Source organism: Parasteatoda tepidariorum, chromosome 10, assembly GCF_043381705.1.
Source record: "Parasteatoda tepidariorum isolate YZ-2023 chromosome 10, CAS_Ptep_4.0, whole genome shotgun sequence".
Classification (NCBI taxonomy): Eukaryota; Metazoa; Arthropoda; class Arachnida; order Araneae; family Theridiidae; genus Parasteatoda; species Parasteatoda tepidariorum.
In genome coordinates this window covers 51,016,671-51,040,511 of record NC_092213.1, presented here as the reverse complement: position 1 = coordinate 51,040,511, position 23,841 = coordinate 51,016,671, and the positions used below count along the sequence as shown (strand labels likewise).

Here is a 23,841-nt window from a genome sequence, read left to right as displayed (position 1 = left end):
GTAAAAAGAATTTTAAAAAATCAATAAAACTGTAACACAATGAAATTGTGCCTGAAATTGAAAGATGAGTACCGACGCAGTTAATTAAGCTGAAACAATTCCAAATTTTTACTATTATTATTCGCGGTGGCTTTATGTTATCAGATTAAGCAAAACATGTTTCTAGAAATTCTTCCTCTCAAAATAACGATCAATTATATTCAGTATAATTTTGAGATAATCCTATTGCTCGAGATCAACTCCTGATAGTTAGAAATTACCATAATTAACAATTTTCTCCAGTTTTTATCTCTTTTGTAAGCCGTAAAAACTGATTTCTACAGTACCTACAATAGGTATCTTGATACCAATATTAATATGTTTAGTACCTATTAAAATACCAATTACCATAACAACAGTAGTTCCTTTTGCTGAAATTAATTTCTCATCATTGGCGTTAATAATAATAAAGCTATTCTTTTTTATATTTTTTCTAGATGAATTAATGCCTTTTCTTCATTAATTTAGCATTTTTAGTGCAAAGGTTATTTTTTTCTTATTTCAATTTGTACCTATTTCCAAAATTATTTAATCATCATCGGCGCAATAACAATATGGTAATTTTTACGATTCCCAAATACGAATAAATACTTTTTCTCCATCAATTTGACTTTTTTACCAAAGCTAATTTATTTCAGCTTATACCTATTACCAAAGCTAATTAACAGTAATTTTCGAAAATAAAGATACTAATATTTTTATGATCATTTTTCGAATCAACTAAAATCAGTACTTATTTCGAACTCAAATCCATAAGAATCACTAAACTATTATTGACACTAGTGGTGAATAATTAAATATAGCATTGAATACTACCAGTATTGCCGTTATAAATGCTATGGTAATTAAAACATATTATACCAACATAGCTGTCTAATATTAGGTAATGTGGTGATATTTTTTTTTTACCAGCCTCCGAAATGGATACTGAATATCACCATACTACACATTAATGGTGCCTAATACACTACCATTATTTATTCCGTATTTGTTGTATATTCCGGCACGTTTTCATACTATTAAATTTACCATAACATGAGTTAGAATTTCAATTCACCAAAATAAAAATTAATATAGTGTCATGAAAAATGTGATACTCAGAATTAACACAATTGTTTCATGGTTTAATAGATAACTCTAATTTATTTTACTATAATTGTAACGGCGAAAGTATTCGTAACAACTCAAATCCATATTTTAAATTTCTTCGTGTATACGGAATATGTTCTTTTAATATCAGAATTTATCATGTTATTTATTTGTTCTAATGCAACGCGTTTCTTCTTGAGAATAACCTCCTTCATAAAAGTAGTCAGTATTGTTTTGACCAGCAACGAGTGTGGTTGTTTGGCATAAGATTAATTCTTTGTTTTTTATGGTGTATTTTCTTAAATAAAAGCTATTAAATTTAATTTTAAGTCCATAGATCAGTTCATAAGTCCATAGATAAGCCGTGGTGGCTCAGGGGATAGAGTGCTTGCTTCCCAATGAGGTGATCCAGGTTCGATTCCCAGTGATGGCTGGTCGTTACGAATTCTGCACCTAGCTCGCACAGACCACTGCGCTAACGTAAAATATCCTCAGTAGTAGACGGATCCTGGGTTAGAGTCCCCTCGCCGTCAGGCTAACCATGGAAGGTGTCCGTGGTTTTCCTTCCCATGTTGCCTAGTAATTTGCCTCGAAGGCAAGTTTCTTTCAATACTTGATACAAGAGTTCCCTTGTCCTCTGGATTGGGTTCAAAATTTCAAGGTTACTGAGTTGAACATTGGTAGTCGTAAACCCAAAATTAGGTCGGCTGTTCAACGGCGGTTACAAAATTAAATAAATAAAATAAAAATAAGTCCATAGAAACCAGTTACCACAATTCCTTTGTAAAAAAAAATATTATTTTCATCAGAATATTATTAAATTTAAGATGTTTAACCTCTTTAGAATGAGCAGCGGGTGAAAGAAGCGCTTCCTCAGGCCCGTTATACGTTCAGTATATGGATGGTGTTTTCAATAGAAATGTAAACAATAACAATCTCGAGCTCGGGACCTACTATAGTTCCGGTTAAAAAGTTTGCAGCTGCTTACTACATGTTATTCTGATAGGCGATGTTTTCAAACGGATAATTTTATGTTCAATAAAAGAACTAAACTATTAGATAATTTCTGAGCTCAAATCTGCCGTATTTCATAAGATATTAATGTTATTATGTAATTCTGGGAATTTTGGAGTGAAAATTTGTTTTAGTTATTTTGTTATTTAATATTAAAAAAGGTGACATGGTTGCTAGATTTTGAATAACTCTCTTTTTTGGCAGTCTTGATTTGGCCTCTTTCCATTTGTTTATTACTGTTTGTTCGTGTTGCAAGCTGTGCACCATCTTACGTTAGTGTTAACACTTTTAGTATTGTAAACAGTATTGTTCGCATTGTAAACATAAGTAATAAGTAATCAAATGCATTGTTTGCGAGAATCTCAAAACACAACGATGCCAAATGGCTTTAAAATACAACTGAAACAGTAACCCGGAAATTTAGGCAGTCCCGAGCTTGCAGCGCTCCCTAGTGTAGAAAACACCATCCATAGTTACGTTCTAAAGAGTGTGTATACGTACTGATACGAGGGTGCCGTATTGAGATCAAGTCCATGTGATCTTGAACTGTTAGAAAGGCTCGTTTCATGTATGATACCGTGAAGTGAGAATTGTCCATCGCTCAAATATAATCACGGTTCTTAAGATGTTATTTTTTAATGTCCTAACACGCTTTACATTTTTTTGAAAATCATATTTTATTCTGTTTAAAATATTTCGCTTAATCCAAGTATTTATTTGATAAAAATTTTATTTCCTAATAAAACAATGCTAGTAATCTAGCACCAGATTTAAAATTAAATTGAACTTAGTCGTCGACAGGATAACCATTTTGATTGGATGTCTATAATTTAAACGTTGCTCCGTTTACTTCGTTGACCCCAATAGACGAATTACATGCTTGATGCAACAGGTGATATTTCAGGCTAATGAAATAAGCCCACGACGAACGCCTGACATAGGCATTACTGGACCCTGGCATGCTATTTGCACCTACACTCTTGTAAGTTAGTAGTAATAGTAGTGAAGCACTATGCATAGTTTTGAAATCATAAAAAATCTAAAGTAAAAAAGTGTGCTTTTTAGGCATTAAAAAAATTTAACTTTTGAACGTTTAAAAAAAAGTTTTTGAAATCTGATGAATTAATATTGAGAAAAATAAGACTAAAAAAAACAAAATAAATTTAATTGTTGGAAAAAAACTGAAGATGTTACTAATCATTGTTTCTTTATCTTCTTCAATTTTCTACGGACAATTAAAACGGTTCTGTTGATTTTAATATAGTCTACTATCTTGTCAAAGATTCTTCAGGTGTCTTCGTTTAAATATTCGTTTGCAAATCCTAATGTGTGTATTTTTTGCTTTGTTTTTAACTGGGATATTTAATTATAGGGACAGTGGTTATTAAAAGCCCATGCCCTTTTCATAACTTTAACTTTGCGTTAAAATATTTTTAGCAACTTAAATTGCTTTCTCTTTTGAATATTTCAGGCTATTTTAAATGGAATGATCAAAGATATTTATGAAGCTTCCCAAGAAACGGAAGTGGCCCACCCAGCTGACAAAGAAATTGCTAATATGTTATTAGCAAACTCTATGAATTGCCTATCTCGAGTAAGCAATCTGTTATTAGCAATCTCTATGAATTACCTGTAAGCAATATGTTATTAGCAAACTCTATGAATTATCTATCTTGAGAAAGCAATCTGTTATTAGCAATCTCTATGAATTACCTGTAAGCAATATGGTATAAGCAAACTCTATGAATTACCTATCTTCAAAAAGCAATTTGTTATTAGCAAACTCTATCAATTGTCTGTCTTGAGAAAGCAGCATTCTTCGTTAAAATTTCTGATAAAAACAGGTCACTTATAAAATATCCAATATACAGTATAAAAATATTAAAGAAAGGGGAACTTGTAATTCGACCTGTAAGTAAATAGTGTTATAATTCATCTAAATATCTATATATTAAATCAGTAATGAACTGATTAACCATGAAAACTAAAAGGGAGAAAATAATTTTACTTTTATAAGTTCTAAAACAACAAACGTGGAATGCAACATCTCCGAAAAACGTGGAGGATATTTGGAGGTATTAAGAAGTTAATTACGAAAGTTGTGCATCCTATTTTCGTTTTAGGTCAAAACAAATGGATTTATTTTTTTCCCTTTTGAATAAGGTAATTTTTAAAACTTCTATTTTTTTAATCATTTCCTTCTCTTTAGTTTTTAATCTGCTGAGGCTGACTTGATTACGTCAAAAAGTGGTCTGAATTTCGATTAACGATAAAGTTTGTTTGGACTATTTAGAAATCGATTGAAACTTGTATTTTATACCGGTACAGAGCTCCAGTGTAGATTTGAGAAATCTGGCTAGTTTTCCAGTTAATTCTAACCTGCTATAAGTTGGAGTTTTGATAGACGATACATTCCCTGTAACGCTAATGCAGTGATATATTTATGCTGGTAAAAGTCAGGAACAGATTGAAGCAGGTATTATCACCTGACCCAGAACTCTAGAGGAAGTTTTAGAGCTCTTGTTAATCGAAAAGCGGTTGGAGTTTTGATCGCCGATAAATTTCCTGAAACGAAACTGAGGTAACAAATTCTGCCTATGGCAGTCAGGAAATAATAGAAGCTTGTAATGTCCACCCAAATCAGAGTTCTAGTGGAAATTTGAGAACTCTAATTGGTCAGAAAGGGGTTGAAGTATTCATTGATGCTGAACTTCTTGTAGCCATAATGGGGTTGTAGATTCTGCTTCAAGCTGTCAAGAAATGATTGAAACTTCTATTGTCATTCAGCAAATATCTTCAAATGAGATTTGAGAACTTCGATTGGCGAAAAATTTAATTGCCAAATTAAGTCAGAAAACGTCTTAAAACTTGTATTGTTATTTTGTGTGGAGGATCAGTTGAGATGTGAGTTCTCTAGCTCGTCAGAAAGTAGTCGAAGTTTCGATTGTAAAATTTTTCTTCACAAACAAGAAAGTCACAACACAAACAAATGCAGTAAAAATGGCAGCGAAGTTAAAACTAAACTTTCTTTAATATATTTTTCATGTTGAATTTAATTTTTTGAGGATTAGCGCTCTTTTATAAAGAATATTATTTGAATCTCATTTTTATCAGATTAAAATATAAATTTAAAACATTAAAAAATATAAAACAATGGTGAATTTTGAAAATTCGTACTATTTAAAATTAACAAACAATAAAGCTAAACTATAATTACAATAATGTTCATATTTTTAAAGATGTTACTAAAATTACAGGTTTAAAATACCACGTCAAGCTTCTATTTTATTTCTCTAACTTAAATCTAATTTGAAATAAAAAATAAAGCAATTTTGAAAGATAAAAATAAATGAAAAAATATTGTTAGATCAAACAAAAAGCATTCTTCACGCCTCCAAACTACAGTCCGTTGATTTATGCAAGGTGTTCTGTAATTGTAACTCTTAGTATATACTTTTGGAATAATTGTCAGAAATTAGATACGTGGATAAAAATTTTAAATTTTAATGAGGAAGATATAAAATTAGAAAGCTCCTAATGTACATAAGTTTTTTACTTCATGCTTGAAAGGGATTCTTAAAATATATTATATATTAAGAAATGATCAATATGTAAAAAACTGTATACAGTTTACTTATACGTACATGGATTTGCTAAACGTATTCAAACTGCTTTTTTAAATGGCATAATTGCGAAGGTTGGCTATAGATTTTATTGTGATAATTGGGTACTTACAACTAATCACATGGTTGTGTCTAATAACGTGGTTGTGCATCGCGCGTTAACGTTACAACTTTAAGGCATTGACTTCACGCTGAGTCCAATTTTTGGATTAGATTTAATTGGATACCTGTAAGCAACGTCACAAGTGTATCGAACCTAATTGGCTGACTGTAGCTTGCAAGTATCCAATTATTTCCTTGCACAATTTGATTAAAAGTCTTAATCCTAAACGAATCTGCCAATAATTATAAATTCAGTATTAACAACTGATTACATAATGAGGCTTTCAGGAGCATTAGTAATTCAAATCAAGCCAAGATATTTAATTTTTTTCATAAAATTCTCATGTCTTTATTAAACTAGACAAATTCAAAAAACTTTCAAGATTTCAAATTTCTCCTATGCAATCACGAGAAATATTGATTTCTTAGGATTTTTTCCTTCACTTATTATTAACTATGATCTTTCAATTCTTCTGGGGTTTTTTCCCCTGTCTTGTTAGTTCTTTTCCAAAAAGATAGATTGTTAGAAGTTACTCCCATTGTATGATTATCTCTTCGGAGAAAGGGATCAAAACTTAAAGAACTTATGAGTAATTACATAAAAAAGTGCAGCATTCGAAGCAAAGATAATTGCTTTAATTTACTACACTTGGCAGATTTGTAGTAGTATTAAATCCGCAGGGCAAATGTCTAAAAACAATTACATACTGTTGTCATTTTTATTACTACGATATAATTAATTCGCTTTTATATTTTCAATGATTGAATCTTTGCAATCCAAATTTTGTTCAATTTCTGACTGCTGAATCTGTATGATTGATAACAATGCTAGTTTCAACTATTCCCAGATCTCTATACCAAATAAATGTACCAATTTCTAAATTTTGATCAATTTTCGTATTCAAGAGCACTCAAATTTTAAATGAATCTGTATGATGGATTACAACACAAGTTTAATCCAATTCCTGACTTCTCAAGCCGAATTTTTCTCTATATTATCGCCAGAAATAATTTATTGTCAATCAAAATTCAAAAACTTTCCAAATATCTATCCAAAAATCACCTACTCAGATTTTGATTGGAGCTCTGCGCTGGATGACAATGAAAGTTTCAATCGTTTCCAGACCATTTCAAGCAGAATATATTGCGTTAGTGTCGTCATGCACAACTTATCAGCAATCAAAGTTTCAAACACTTTCCGAATAGTTGGAACACTTAAATTTTATTTCGAGCAATGTGCTGAATGACAATACAATTTTAAACCATTTTTTAGCAACAAGAAAATTTCCTTTCAATATTATTACCAAAAAGAATAAACCGTAAGATAAAATGCATAAAACTTCCTGCATAGCTAGAGCACTTAAATTTCAGCTGGAGTTTAGCCCCTGATGGCAACACAAATTGCGAATGAAATGGTTGCAAACAAGTTTTACTTCACTTTTATCCCCAATCGAAATTTTGAAACTTCTTTACTATAACAGTTTTAGAAGTATTAATTTTCTAAGCACTTATCTCACTTAAAAACTGTCTCAATTAATAAAGCACATCAATTTTATTCGTTTTTTTCTCTCATTTATTTAGACTTTGTCAGAAGAGGTGATTGGAGGAAATTTTCTTCCATCAGAACTAGAAGAAGCTTATGAGTACCTAAGTTTCAACATTACTCAGCCGAATTTTTTTATATTATATGGTAAGTATTAAACCAAAATTTTCATACACTCTAAAGGCAGGAAGGTTGAACTATGAACCAAACTATCGGTACCTTGAACATTAATTCCACTCAATATTGCTCCACCCTTAGTGACACATTGAACTGAACGGTGTTATCGCGCAAGTTGATCTCCATTATTCTGTCCCCATTACCCTGAAAGTAGAAATTCGGTAATGTCAACTTCCTCCGCAAATATCGACTAAGAAAATATCGGAAATTCATTCGTTATTTTGCCATAAATATGATTATTTTGCTCATACACTATGGGATGCATAATGCGGCTGTTAACCGTAGAATAAATACAGTTCGATAACATTATTTTATCTCACAAACCTCTCTTCAGTGCGCGCTGAATATCGCCTTTTGCCGGTGTAAGGGGAAAATAATGATATTTAACAAAAATATTTTATTCAACATTCAACATCAGTATATGCTGAATATCGATATTTCACCATCTAAGTGAAAAATAATGATATTTAATACAAAAAATTCTTGGAGGTGTAGGTCAAACACAACAATATAACAATCATGACTGATAACAATGCATAGTAATACTGATCATTTAATATCGAAAGTAATAATATAGCAAATATTTTACATAACGATATTAATTTAACACGATTTTGTTGAGAACGTTGATAAACTTTATTTTGATTACAAAAGTATTGATTTGGAAAAAAATATGTATTAATTAATTTAATAAAAATAAATATCTCGATCTATTGGTAAATCTTGGGTTTTTTTTTCTTTTTGAAAATATAACGTGATATTAAAATTTACACTTATTGGGAACTTATATTCATATTGGTAACAACAAGGAAGAGCAATCCGAACACATTGTACCTATAATCGATGAGTACCGCCAGTGATGTAAATTAAAAAGTATTAATTTCTGCTTATTGTTTGTTATGTTGCATTTTTTGCAAATTTCAATCGCATTTGATTCGTTTCAATTTGTATACATGAAGAAAAAAGTAGTATATTTATACAAATGTTTTAACCTAGTGGAAGGCAGTAGATGGGAAGTGGAAGAAAAAGTCCACATGAAAAAAGTCGAAGGCGTTAAGAATTTTACCCTTGGCGAGGTAAGTTCTCAATTCTTACAAAATCTTCAAATTCTTTTTCTCATTATAATTTAAGAATTAAATCAGTAAATCATTTCAACGCATTTAAAAAGGATACTATGGCATTCAATTGGGTATAATATTAAAAAAAAACACAACTACTTCCACTTAGTAGGGATAACATTTACCATGACGCAATGCTAAATTCTATGCCACTATCCACATAAATCAATTATTAATCAAAAATCGAATATCAATTACTTTTCTTTATAATGCAATAAAATCTGGCGAGCAGCTATTTAAACGATCAAACACTTCGTTTGTTTATTTGTGGCTTGAAGTTAGTCTCGCAGAAAATGCCGTTCATGGGTTAAATTTAGTAGGAATAACACAACCTGTGACGTAGGCTATAGTATACCCAATTGGATACCTGCAAAGGAACGTCATCGTAAGTAAGTCGTGGTATTTGTCGATTCAGAAGCCAATCAGACTAGACACACACGCGTGACGTCATTGACAGGTACCTAATTGAACTTGATTTAATGCACGTGGTTAGGCATAATCACTTCACTTCTTCTCGAGTTGTAAGTACACAATTGAATTACCTGCACAAAAAAATTTCTTTTTATTATTTCAAAAAGGATGCATGATCTGTTTTCTCATGACTAGATCAATGGGCAAGTGAAGCAGATGAAAAATATTACAGATGAGCTGAAAAAAGACATATTGAAAGATATCATGGTTGGTGAGACGCCATTGGTTGTAGATACTTCATCGGGATTTCAGCTTCAAGTGGAGAAGTGAGTGCTTACTTATTAGATACAATTTTATAGTAATATAAAAAAAAAAGTAGGCGACATTTCCGTAATAAAGAAAAATACAAAAATGTCGGGTTCTGTTTTTATTATTTTCAAAGAAATTTGTTTGCATGCATCGAGAAACGCATATCTTTAGAAAATATTTCTCAATCGTTAAATGAAAACTTTGACTTGTTATCAAAATTTAGCGACTCCTTATCGAAGTTGATGAACACAGTATAGTTAGAAAACTGAGATTAAATGTTGATTTTCTCTAAAAAAAAAACACTATTAAACCTTATCTCTCCAAAAATAATTTACTTGCTTCTATTAATTTAATTAACTTATTTTAACTTCTATTTAATGACTTTTAAAACCTAGAGATTTTCTTTTAAAAATATATGAAAAATTTAGAACAGATTATTCTCTTTGATTGGTTTATTACTTTTGCTTTCTTTTCATATTTTCTTACATATTGGGGCAATTCCACCACTTACGAATGCCTTATTTGTATACTTTAAATGTATATAATTGAATTTTGAAACAATCAAGCAGTTCTAATATTTTTTGTTAAAAAGGACTCTTATTGATTACTATTTTTACTCCAGTTTTTAATAACTTTTATATATTTAAAATATCTTTAAAACTTGAAAACTGACAGACACGGATTAAAAATAAACGGAAGCTAGGCATAACATATCATGATACGTTCGTAATACCCAGTTTTTAATTTTTTTAAAAAGTTTGAACTTATAAAATATACTAAAGAATGGAGTAATTTTAAATGACACCAAGAATTGTTTTAACAAATGTTATTAGAACTGCTTGATTTTTTTTTGTACTCAGTTATATTCATTTAGTGTATGATATTATGGCATTCGTAAATGGCGAAATTTCCCATCTTCTCTATATTTTTTACATTAGTGCATATAATTTCTTTCTATCTTATAAGAAATTGTAAGAAGTCTACAAAATAATTCATGAAGTAGCAAGTTTAAGTAAATTTAAAACATATTTTAAAATTATATTTTTTTTCTCGTCTAATTTAATGTCTCACTAACAAATATTCACTTCAGATAATTTATAACGAAAATAAATAAGTTCACATCAACAAACAAGAGTACTCAATAAATTATTTATTGGTTAGGCATTTTTTTCTATCTTATGTAAAATTGTAAGAAGTCTACGAAATAATTCATGTATTAAGAAAGTGAAAGTAAATTAAAAGCATATTCTAAAATTATATTTTTTCCTTGCTTACTTTTAATGCCTCAGTAACATATACTAACTTCAGCATATTTTCTTCAATCATTTATAATATATATAAATTAACTAACTCAGTGGCGCGACAGCCCATTAAGAGGGCCAAGGCCGACTGTGCCCATCTCAGTTTTCTTGACCTTGGGCTCTGGGGTGCAGGAGCATATGTTCCGGTCAGGTGGTCAGCCGAACGCGGAACCCCCAGTGTTAGTTCCCAAGCATGCTTGGTACTCATTTTATCGACCCACTGAAGGGATGAAAGGCTGAGTCGGCCTTGCCCGGCCCAAGGATCGAACCAAGGACCTGTGGCACGACAGCGCGAAGCGCTACCGCTCAGCCACCGGGCTGAGCGGTAGGGCTTTATTTATAAATTATAAAGTATATATTGCTATGTTATGTGAAATTATAATAAGTCTTCAAAAAAATTCATGAACTAGTATGTAAATTAAAAACACTTTAAGAAATTATCTTTTTTCCGCACTTAATTTACTGCCTCACAAGCAAGTACAGATCATTTATAACGAAAATAAATGAGCGCACATCAATACCCAAGAGTACCCAATGAATAAGGATCTCGCAATGAAAAAAAAATATGTTATCTGACCATGTAGTGGACGAAAAAGAGGATTTGACCAGGGCTCAAGAAAAGCCGGAACGACATTTGATCAATTTGTGAGGGTTCTTTTAATGAAGATGTTATCTTTTTCTTTTCCTTAGGAGACATGCTGGGGAGATAGGCGGAGAAACCATGCAGAACAGAGAGACATCAATAACAATGCCCGGACCCTGTACCCTTCTCGGGAAAAATGCTGGATGCGAAGAATCTACTCCTATAGGATTAGTGGTATCTATCTGATACTTCCTCTCTATCTCACAACATTGTTTAGGGTTTGATACTTGCAGATTATGATTGACTTTGAATATACTATAGGATAATCAGATTAAGTTTATGAGTGTGTTATAAAGAAACTTTCACATTCTTTTTTTTTTCTAATAATATTCCAAACAAGGCTCTCTTGCTTCAATATAAAACTTTAATGTTTAAGGTTTTTTTTATTTTTTTATATTTATTTACTTTTAGGGTTGCTTTTGGAAGGCTCCGAAGTCACGTGTAGTAGCCTTTATTAACGAATAATATGCTATTATGACGTTTGTGAGGAATTTGTTGCAGTTATGTGAGCATTAAGTTTTGCCTATGTTTATGACAGAAAGTGACAAAACTAGCGCGGAATATCAATATGAGGAAATGCCACAGTTTTGTGATAGTAGAAAAAAAGTTTGGTACCTAATTTTTAATTACTATGTAAAAAATAAAGCTTTTCTGGTCTGGTCTAGTCTCGTAAAAATTTACCAAAATTGTGAAATATTTATTGGTTTTAATGATTTTCATCTAGGTAAATCTCACCAAAGTGGCAATTTTTTTTAAAAGTTTTTTTTTTTTAATTTTCAAATTCTTTACCTTTAGAAAAGCCAAGATAATTTTTTATGGCAAGATGGTATATAAAGCTTAAACTTGAAACTTTGGTTCGAGTTTAAGCCCCTTAAACTGTGCTTTTATTTATTCATTTATTATTTATTCATTTATTATTTATTCATTTATTATTTATTTATTCATATATTTTGGCGAAAGAGATTCAAAAGATACCTTTAATTCTTCTGTCAAAAAAATCAAATGTCTTAATTGAGTGCTCTTAGATTTTCTTCAATTGTATACTATTCAGCTGAGATTAATTGATAATCGTTATAAAATTTGCTGAAAATTGAACATACGTTATAACTTTTCTAGTGTTTAAAAAATATTTAATCTACAAAATAATAATTGAAACAAAGAGATTTTATACTTCTGAAATTTAGAGAAAAATGCTGAACCCCTCAGAAAAATATGTAGCCTTATATTTTTCTGAAGGGCTAGAGAGTTTAAACTTTCCAAATACGAATTTTCCGAAATTCTGTATCAAGTCTGATGATTTTGGGAATTCTAAACCTTTTAATTGTAAAAACATCATAACAATTAATCATCGTTTTCTGAGTTTTTCCCATCAAGTTTTTCTCTTTCTTTCTACGTACAGTTACTGGCCAAATTATTAGACGCACTCTAAGATTCTATGTAAAATCTTAGTTATCAGGTGATGCTATACAGCTTTATTGTTTTCACGCGGCTGAAACCGGTTTGCATTTGTTTACGTTCGTGTATCAATTACTTAACATTGTAATGCAATGCGTTGAAAAAATAAATACAAATAGTAAGCATATGAAAAATCTCCTGAATAAAAACCCATTACATGTATGTTTAAGTATAAAAGTATTGCATACAAGCTCGTGCAAAACATGTAATTATTAAAAAACAACAGTGCGTCTAATAATTCTGTCTAATTATTATGATACACTAATCGAATACCTGATATAATAAATATTCTACATTTATATAATATATCGTCTAATTTAACCCATCGTCAAATTTATATTATATATCGTCTAATTTAACCAATTAATACACAAACGTAAACAAGTGCAAACCAAATAATATGTCTAATCGTCATATAATATAACTAATTCAATTTATCGTCTTATTTAACCAATTAATACATGAACGTAAACAAGTGCAAACCAGTTTCAGTCACGTAAAAACAATAAAGCTGTATAGTACCTGATAGTTGAGATTTTATATAGAATCTTATAGTATGTCTAATAATTTGACCAGACTGTATAATATCATCTAGCCTCCTTTTACTTCCTTACCTATCACCTTTTGTTTTGTTTCAAATTATTTTTTAAAATCACCAATCTGCATTTGAACATCCAGTAGATATTATAAGGCATTTTTTTGCCTTTTTATTTTTTAAAAAAAGAAAGAAAATTCTAATTCTTTTAAAACTGTGCGTTTCTGCTCGTTGAAATACCAATTTATTTTCATTGCAGTCTGTAAAATGGTCAAGTATTCTCGAAACAGAAGGTACAGATGATGTGTCGCTCAGTGCTGATTCAAGCTCGTTAGATTTGTCTCTGACCAACAGAGAAGGAAACGAAACATTGAAGATTGAAAACGCTGAAGATCCCTTCGAGATATGTTTGTCTCTGACACCACCATCAGACGATGGTGCTGGTCGCAGAACACCCATGAGGTTCGTCAAGCCATCTTTCACCAACAATGACGACTTTCTGGTGTACCATCATCTGAGTATCTCTGGAAGTGGCGCAGCGGTGAAAGTAGAATTCCGACCAGAAGAACAAAACTCTCCATTTGTGTTCTTTTATGGGGTGGGTTACAAGCCCTCCTTGTCTATTCATGACGGCAAAGAGTTTATGAAAAATTCTCCAAAGGAAGGTGGTAAGTTCTTTACACTCTCTACAAAATTGGTTCAACCTTTTCCCGGAATACGGTGCAAAATTAGTGTATCCTTAAATATTAAACTGCACTGTGTTCTGGCTCAATTAATCCATTTATTAATCAACAGCTCTATTAATCCATTTTACCAGGTTTAAGAAGCACAATATCATAAGATAAATTGCCATAATATCAAGGCTGCAGCAAAATTGAGCAATACATTGTATCAAGAAGATTCAAAATATTCCACATTGTTAGAAAAAAAAATTTGATTTTTTTAACTGTCAAGAAATGTATGATATCCCGTAAACACAACCCGTAATACATATATTTTACGTATTTTTACCAAAAGTGAGGTACTTATGTATTACTATTTAAACTAAGAAAATGAAAACGTTAGCGAAACATAACGAATCAAACTTTATAAGTCAGATTAAAAACATCAAAACCCCTTTTCTTGCCCAAGAGAAAACAGAGGAATGAAAGGTGATAATTAAAAACATACGTTTTATCCATCAATCAAGATGGTTTTGAAGATTTTCATATCGCCTTTATGAATTTTCGTTGGATTTTTACAACGTTATTGTTTTTTTTTTCTCTTTTAAATATTAATTTGTGACCTGCTTTTTTTCTGATAAGGATTCTAGAAATATTTACTACGGGCAATGATTACAGATCATACTGTATATGTTCACAATTAAGTTCACAATCATTCTTACCACGTCCATTAAAAGATAGAGCCCAAAAATGGTGGGTGACTTCATATATGGTAATTTATTAGTTCGGATGAGATTTTAAATTACGATATCAGATACAAAAACTTACATTCACTGAATAAGCATACTTTTTTCTCACTTTTTTAAATTTTTGGCTTTGAAAATTTAACAGAATTATGTTGCTCTCTTTTTGCGAATTTTTCACATTTCTGGAAGTTTTGAAGCGAATTTAAAAAATTTAAATTTTTATAAAATTTGTTTATCGTATTCCTTTATCATTAAAAAAATATTATTTAACACTTGATTTATCTATACTCGAACAAAGTTTCGATGATAAGATATACAAATTTTTACACAATTTTAAACAATGTCATTTGAAATGACAAAATAATAAATTTGAACAAAATTGGTCGAATAGTTTATGAGTAATAAAGTTTTCAAGAATGCTTATTCATTTCTCATTCGATTTCGTTCAAATTTTGTGTTTTATTCCTTTTTTCAGACAGCTATAGCATGTTGTTCAGTGCCGATAGCGACGAAGGAGAAGATTTCTTTTTTGCAGTCGGACTCTTGTCCAACAGTTCTTCTAAAAATGAAGAATTATTCAAAGGTGACAAAAATCTAACGCGCAGTGACATGACCAATTCGTTTACTTCTGGTTATTTCATAGCCCTTTATACCACTGGTTGCTATTACTTTTCCGAAGAAACATCAGAATGGAGTGGAGACGGTTGCAAGGTACTTTTTTTCTATACTTACTTTTTGTGCGGTACTTTTTTCGTAAGTACCATGAAACTCCGAGATGTTGTTTATACACCTTCTAAAAGCGAGAATGCCTTCACACTGGTTACCATAAACGGGAATTTCAATCTTTTAGTAGTCCGAACATAGTGACATATTTCTTTTTTTTCCTCCACTGCGCAGTTTAGTAGTCCGGAAGTTGTGAAATCTTTTAATTTTTCCCCACCGCGCAGTTTATGTTCGCTGATTCAGAATACTAAATCGATCGGAGCGGAAACCTTCTCTCTTCTAAGATGTGTAAGTTGTTTCTGAATAATAGATATTTTAATGCATGCTTGATACTGGATAAAGAGTTTATTTTATATTATTTCAAAATGAATTGTTTTCATTTTTAGTACATAGAAAATCAAATATTTTATAGAGGTAACCATAACTTGTCACATGTTTCGGTTACTATGAGGAACGAAATAACTAACAGATAAAAGTTAGATTTATATTGTAAATGATTTTTTGATTCAATAAATGATTTTTTGAGTAAGAAACTTTTTTTTCTAGTTATAATTTTTTTTAAATACGATTGAATTTGTGTTGTTTAAAATATTAATATGCATTGCATCTTATACTTAAGTTTACATTTTCATACGGTTGTTTGCATAAAAAATTTTTGCGTAAACTGTGTAAAAAAATAACTAACTACTGCTTTGTCAGAAAATGGCAAGTCGTCAAGTAAAATAATCTACAAGCAATATAGACCCGTTAAATAATACGAATATGCCTTGTCAATTCTCCGAAGTACTTGTACAATTATTATAACAACATTTTATAAATATGATTAAATTTCTGTACTTAAGTTTCTTTTTTTGATGAATTTTTTGAAAAGGAAATTTTATTAGCTTTCAACACTATTATATTTATCCATCTCAATTCTACAAAAATGTCTGATTTTATATAAATCATATCTAAGTTTATCTTATTTAAGGAGAATTGATTAAAAAGAAAGTAGGAAAATAAAACAATTGAAAATTATTATGTGAATTTTAACAGTTATTTTATTAGTTTAGACTGAAAACCTAGTGTTGACTAATCTCATTAACTTGTATATCCTTGTATGAATTAATTGAAAAGCGAATTTCCATCATGTTTGGTAATGATATTCGCGAAATTTTCAGGCAGATCCACTTCATTAAAACTATGAAATGTCGAATTCCTGCTGAAAGCAAAACAAAAACATCATTACTGTTTGGCGATTGTCGAGAAAATTCCGGCAACGCCAATTGCAATTTAGTCTTATCCCGTATAGGATCTGCTTTAAGCTACCGGAGTAACAACAAGCTTCGACTAGCATTACATATAATTTCTACTAGTATGACATAGAATATAAATTCATTTTAGCAATAATTAGAACGTTTTTTATAATAATTAAAAAATACCAAAATGTATATTTCCTTGTAATAAGAGTGTCAGGAAAAAAATATGTATAAGATACACCGGTGTCCCATTTGCATTAATGGGTTAATAGGTTTCTAATACCTAAATAGTAGTTAAAAATTAAAACGAATTCTTTTTACATATGTTTTGTTTCCTACCCAGTATTTGCCATGATCTGAAATTTTTATGGTAATCAGCACAATGTTATTCATCAATGATATTTTTACAGGTACATGCTGCGAAAGCTAACAAGATTTGCTGCCTATGCAATCACCTGACCATGTTTGGAAGTGGGTTTTTAGTAGCCCCGAACACTATTGATTTCGATTATGTCTTTGCGAACACAAAATTTGAAAATAACCTGACAATATATTTGACGCTGATTATCACTTTTGCAACGTATGTACTTCTAGCTATTTGGGCTAGATGGAAAGATAGAAAAGATCTTACTAAGGTTAAAATTATATAATATTGTTTACATACCTTTAAAACAAAGGTTAAAATTATATAATATAGTATATATACCTTTAAAATAAAGGTTAAAATTATATAATATTGTATATATACCTTTGGATTAAAGAGGTAACTGACAATTAAGAAAAAAAATTAGCCTTAGTGGCCCAGAGGATAGAGCGTTCGCCTACCAATGAGGTAAACCTGGTTCAAATTCTAACGATGGTTGGTTGATACGAATTCTGCACCCGGCTGACACCCACCAAAGTGCTGACGTAAAATATCCTCAGTGGTAGACGGATCATGGGTTAGAGTCCCCTTACCATCAGACTAATCGTAGGAGGTTTTCGCGATTTTCCTCTCCATGTAAGCAAATGCCTAGCCCCTGATAGTAAAAGAACAAGAGGAAGACCCAGACTTACCATCCAGCGCATGTTTTGGGGCGAATTAAAAGAATGTGGAATATCTGGCTGTTAGGAAGCAAGATCTATTGCTAGAGACAGGAGACGTTGGAGGGATATGCTAGAGGCCTTAAGTGCCCAAAGGCACGTAGAGGAGGTACAGTAAGCAAATTCCGGTTAGTTCCATCAAAAAGGCCTCCACAGAGAAAAATTTCTCCCTATATAATTCAATCCAGGAGTTCCCTTGTGTTCAAATTATCGATTGTGTTCAAATTAACGAGACTACGGAGTTGAATACTAGTAGTAGGCGAAAATCCAAAATTGGATCGGCTATTCAACGACGGTTATAAAATTGTAAAATAAATTATAGAAAAACTATAAGTTCGCAACAGGCAATAGGGTGACTAAATAAAACAAATGGCGATTAGAAAATTCTCATCAGTCACCATCTGATAGCCACATTTTTCTTCGAAAATACAAACCATGTGCAGTTTATTATTATTATTCTTAATAAATATAGAATAATCAATATTTAATAATATTCTGAAAATAACTTTATTCTACGCTTGTTTCTTCAAAATTTTCATCAATTTAGAAACGAACATTGTTATGTTTACCATATTTTGAGAAATGTTTCAAAGGAAATTTCTTACATTATTAATATCAATAGTTTTTATTAATCCTTTAAATTTTCGATTTTTTTTTAAAAAAATGGCCAATGTCTTAAAAAATGGCCACAGTCAAATATTTTGCTACTGGCCACTGGATAAAAGCAAAACTTTACCTAAATTTACCCTTTTAAATTTCTTCATCTAAATTTATTAAAAAACCTAAATTTACTCTTTTAAAGTTCATGCGAGAAATCAAATTTTAAATTTTAAAGAGGTTCAATTAAAGCAACAGAATAGTAGTGTAGTAACATAATAGTAATGTAATGTAATAGCAACAGAATAGTAATAGTAAACAGTAATGTTGAAAAATATCATTATTTTAAAATAGATTTTAATAAAATAAGTTTAAAATTTTTTTCAAAAAAACACACATTTTCCAAGGTTCGTTCTGTATGAAGAAGATAGAAATAAAATATTGGATTTAACTTATAAGAATCGAGTTGTTACAGTTTATTTTACAGAGATGTAATATAAATTTCAGTTTATTTTACAGAGATACATATTTTGTTTATTTTAAATAAAGCTTATCTTGAAATGTGAGGCTAGAATTTCTTATAAAAATTTTAAATAAAATATGAAAAGTCGTCATGTTTGACAGACAAAAATACTCAGTAAGGAAAATTGAAAACCTGACACTGTCGAAATATGTTTACAGTTATAAATGCACTCTTTTCACTACTTGAAAAAGATATTTTTTAATATTTTTGGTCCGAAATTCCTTAAAAAATTTTTTGTTTTATAAGTTTTCTGAACAGGTAAAAACAAACAACAAAAAAATATTGAATTCTTTTGGTATTTCTTTATTGAATTTTTGGATAAAAGCTTTTTTTAAACTTATCTCAATAATGTCAGGAATTAAGTTTATTGGAAAGGTAGTACTGGAAAATATTGCTTTTGCGTTGAAATTTACAGTTTTAAGAAAAAATAATTTTAAAAAAAACTGATAAAAATGAAGAAATATAGTGTTAAACATGCTAAAAAAATACTTCTTATGTAGCTCAAACTGAAACTGTTTCTGGTTACAATTTGAACTTTATTATGAAGTAAAAATTTAAAATTGCAATTTTCGTTCAAAATTTAAAGTTACAATGATCGTTTCTTTAGGCAAACATTTTAGTAGCTTGTAGAACTGATAAAAATGAAAAAAAGTGAAAAAAAAACTGATAAAAATGAAGAAATATAGTGTTAAACATGCTAAAAAAATACTTCTAATGTAGCTAAAACTGAAACTGTTTCTGGTTAGAATTTGAACTTTATTATGAAGTAAAAATTTAAAGTTGCAATTTTCGTTCAAAATTTAAAATTGCAATGATTGTTTCTTTAGGCAAACATTTTAGTAGCTTGTAGAACTGATAAAAATGAAAAAAGAAATGAAAAAAAATAATAAAAATGAAGAAATATAGTGTTAAACATGCTAAAAAAATACTTCTTATGTAGCTAAAACTGAAACTGTTTCTGGTTAGAATTTGAACTTTATTATGAAGTAAAAATTTAAAGTTGCAATGATCGTTTCTTTAGACAAACATTTTAGTAGCTTGTAGAACTTAGCGCTGTGACTGACTTAAGCTAAGGATAAAGTTTTCTTACGTAAAATTTAAGAAACTTCATAACATGTTAGCTAAACAAGTATGAAAAAATTCATTTGTTTCAGTTAATAAACATAAAAAAGAAAACAAATTAATAAGTGTAAAAATTGAGCATTAAAACACGTGATCCGAAATTATATCTTGGTCTTTCTCGTTGCGAGTTTCGGCTATTTTCTGATATTTTCTGATAATTGGTTACCTGCAAATGGTGTCATAGTAGGTAAATCTGGTAAATCATATTATTTGTCAATTCAGAAGCCAATCAGGTTTAACACATGCTCATGACTTCGCTTACAGGTTGATTTAAATCACATGTTTAGACATAATCACTTTACTTCTCCTATAGTTGCAAGTACTCAATGGGATACCTGCAAGTGACGTAGAGTGGGTATCTCAATCCTGATTGGTTGTTGAAACGTGGCACTTGTTTACTTTTAACAACTGTTCTTTCCATTCTATTTCGAGTAAGCGAAGTCCGTCAAGTGTCAATTCTCTTAAGTGACGCATTCTATATACTTTCACAAAGATTTCAATTCTTTTACTATATATTGCTTACTTAACACAAAGACTGGTACGGAGCCACGTAGAACACAAACAAACTAAATATGCATCGTAGTTACCAGGTACACAAAACAAACTCCAACTTGCCTCTAGTAGTTCTTAGATTGACCAATCGTTATTTCTTTTCATCGATTAGTTAGATGAAAGTAAGTAATTTAAGAATAATAGATTTGATCATAATTCAATTCCAAATTAATGGTCAGTTACCTCATTTTACCTAAACAACAGAAATATAATGCTCTGTTTCATTTTAAAGATTTATTAATTTTCTAATAATGTGTTTTAATATTTTTTTTTCCTTCATAGTTGGGCGCAACTCCTCTGGCTGATAATGATATGGCAGATAAATACTTTTACGAAATTTTAGTGCAAACTGGATTTCCTTTAAACGCTGGAACTGATTCAAAAGTATGAAAATATACTTCTTTGTGTATAAACTTTTTATTAGCTTATTGTCATTAATAAAAAAAAGACAAAAAACGTTGTTGTCATCGAAATTCAAAATTATGCATGTTTATATATATATTTTTTGAAACTAAATCACGTCTATAAAAAATTTCTAAAAAATATTGATTAATAAATTACGAAATTTTTTAATTTTCTAACTTTGACTTCCCATTTACAAATATTATTAAATCCTTTTTTAGCATAATATAACAGATTTGAGGAAAATTTTCTTTTCTATACCGCCAACTGGAATATTAGGTTTTGTGGGTAACTTTAGCTCAACAGACAAAAAACAATTTTACTGTATGAGCTAATAGCTAAATAAAAGAAAATCATCACCACTTATATTGCAACTTATTGGCCCGTCCGATAAATGAATAAATTACTTTTTTTAATTAATTAATTAAAAGTAATAATTACTTTTTTTTTCGTTTCTTGAACAAAAGTTAACCCAGTAGACTACTGCTTGTACTTCACTTCCAGATTTAAGAAAAACTTTCTAAACTACGCACGCTTCAATTTACTGCCAAATCTCACTTTAGCAGTAAATACTAATGGCATTAATAATAAAAATGTATAAACAAAGAAAATTCATTTTAAAGCTTGTTGTACGCATGCTAATTGAAGTTTTTTTTACATACATAATGGGTGTTCGTAATCACAGCTCTTATTTTATAATTTTGGAATTCTTGCCAAATATGAAGTAAAAATTAGTGTTGACATTAGGGTTTGCAAATTTATATATAAGCTAAAAAAAATTTAAAATTTCATGAAAATGTAATGAATTGTTTTTTAGCATCATAATCTGTATGATCGCCAGGAGTTAATATGTTGCCATGCTAATTTTACATGGCTTGCCCGTCTGGCCAAACGGTAAATAACTACAAACTAAATTTTCAAATATTAGACAGATTTTGCTAGTTTTTTAAAAGGTTTAGCATGACATATCTGAAAAAAGTGGTGAATTATAGAAGCCTACTAATTGTTTAGAAATAGTGGTGGATAAAAATTGATTGAAATTATTAAACCAAGAATCACAAATAATAAACTACCACTTGAAAATATTTATTCGCTGTCCGGAGCAAGTTGGCATCTCTGTGTATATAAAAAACACTATTTTTGTGTGTTTTAAATTGCATTTACTGCTTGAAATCTTTTTAGTACCGATGATAATACAAAAAGAATTTAAAATTTACTCGAATTATTATTACTTCACCGATGAACCCCGCGGCATTCAACGCGTTAAAAGGTAATAATTAGAAACTCATACAAATTTCACAGCAATCAAAGGACATTGATAGCTGGACAAAATACGTTAATAAACCACTTCTGGAAATTCTTTTTAATTTTATAGTTAATTTATGTGAGTGAGACGCAACTACTTAACTTTTTGTGTTTTGGCCGAATACCAAGTAAAGCTACAAGTACTTGAAAGTTTGTATGTCAGTAAAATTGCAAATAATAAAATAGCAATTATTTAAAATTTTAAGTAACTGTGCAATGCTTCGGATTATTATTATTTTTTTTTTTAATTTAGGTCCACTTTATTCTGTCTGGAGAAGATGACGAAACTGATGTCAGGACATTCTCTGATGAAAAGCGAGAAATATTCAAACGTGGTTCTCTCAATTCTTTTGTTATGTCTGTACCCAGGTAGTATGAATAATTTAATAACTTTTACGACTATTACGTTAAATTTTAACCACGATTAAATTTTTAAAAGGTAACTAATTTTTTTATTCAATATCGCATAGAAATATTTGAAGACATAAATTAATTGTATCTTGGTATTTATTTTAACTAGTTTCCGTTATTTCAAACTTAATAAACGTGTTCTTTTTTTTAAAACCTTATTGTAAAAAACAAAGAGTGGTCAAATGTTTTAAAATTTAAATATATTTCGTCATTCATGACTTATACGCACTTTATTCAAATTGGCTGAAAGTTTACAACTTTTATTTATTTTTAAGTTACTAAACTTATGGGGAAACCGTCCAGAATGTATTCTTTTCGTACTTATAACATAGAACGATGGTTTAGTACATTTTGTACAGTTTTATTTCCGTCATGATGATTTTAATGCATTTTAATATAACGGAAATATTGCTCAATTTTACGTATACAGGAAAAATTCGTTTTATTTTTTATATTAAAAAGGTATCTCGTATTTATGGTTTACGTGCTTCCAATAAAAACACCCAGGTGTATTGGGTAACTCCTCTGTTGCGAAATTCAGTAATTCAAATTAATATTATAATTGTCACAAAAGATGTGTACAGTGCGCCAAAAGAAAACGGACAACCCTGAATAACTTTTGATCTAATAATCGGATCTTCATGTTCTAGGACTCAAACTTAATGGTTCGTCGGAGTGATCTCAAATATGCTAATTATTTAGTGCAGAATGAAATCAGACACAAAAACGTACTTTTTCTGGATAAAAAATACCATTTTTTCAGCGAATTTGAATTTGCGACCCGCAAATATGGGGGTAGCCGCAATCTGGGAAATATGGTTTCCAAAGTTTGATCAGGAGAGCGATCCAAAATTTAGACCCCATAAGGTTATGTTTACTTTTTGCGTATTTCGCCATATCTCGAGAACTTTTTAAGCTACCGTAAACTGGGGCGAGTCTACCCATTTTAGTTTTATTTAATTTTCACTATTTTATATTGCAAATAAAAAAAATTTACCGACGGAGGACATAGTTCAGACTCTAAGGAAGATGGCGCTGTAGTAGTTTGATTCGTTTTTATTTATTTGGTGTCTTTTTAACCGACCTGTTCGAACGTCTTTTGAGAGATTTGTATTGAA

At 30.1% G+C, this 23,841-nt stretch overlaps 1 protein-coding gene across 1 annotated transcript in view; it reads left to right on the top strand.

Annotated features, from left to right (window-relative positions):
* The window catches only part of LOC107445474 (uncharacterized), a 152,677-nt gene that overhangs the window by 110,807 nt on the left and 18,029 nt on the right, over positions 1 to 23,841 (top strand). Inside the window, exons 27-36 of the mRNA XM_071187171.1 lie at positions 3,614 to 3,736; positions 7,449 to 7,557; positions 8,584 to 8,663; positions 9,312 to 9,442; positions 11,417 to 11,543; positions 13,619 to 14,027; positions 15,243 to 15,478; positions 17,139 to 17,363; positions 20,888 to 20,989; positions 22,566 to 22,681. Coding sequence (XP_071043272.1) covers positions 3,614 to 3,736; positions 7,449 to 7,557; positions 8,584 to 8,663; positions 9,312 to 9,442; positions 11,417 to 11,543; positions 13,619 to 14,027; positions 15,243 to 15,478; positions 17,139 to 17,363; positions 20,888 to 20,989; positions 22,566 to 22,681 — 1,658 coding nt within the window. The remainder of the gene's footprint in view (positions 1 to 3,613; positions 3,737 to 7,448; positions 7,558 to 8,583; positions 8,664 to 9,311; positions 9,443 to 11,416; positions 11,544 to 13,618; positions 14,028 to 15,242; positions 15,479 to 17,138; positions 17,364 to 20,887; positions 20,990 to 22,565; positions 22,682 to 23,841) is intronic.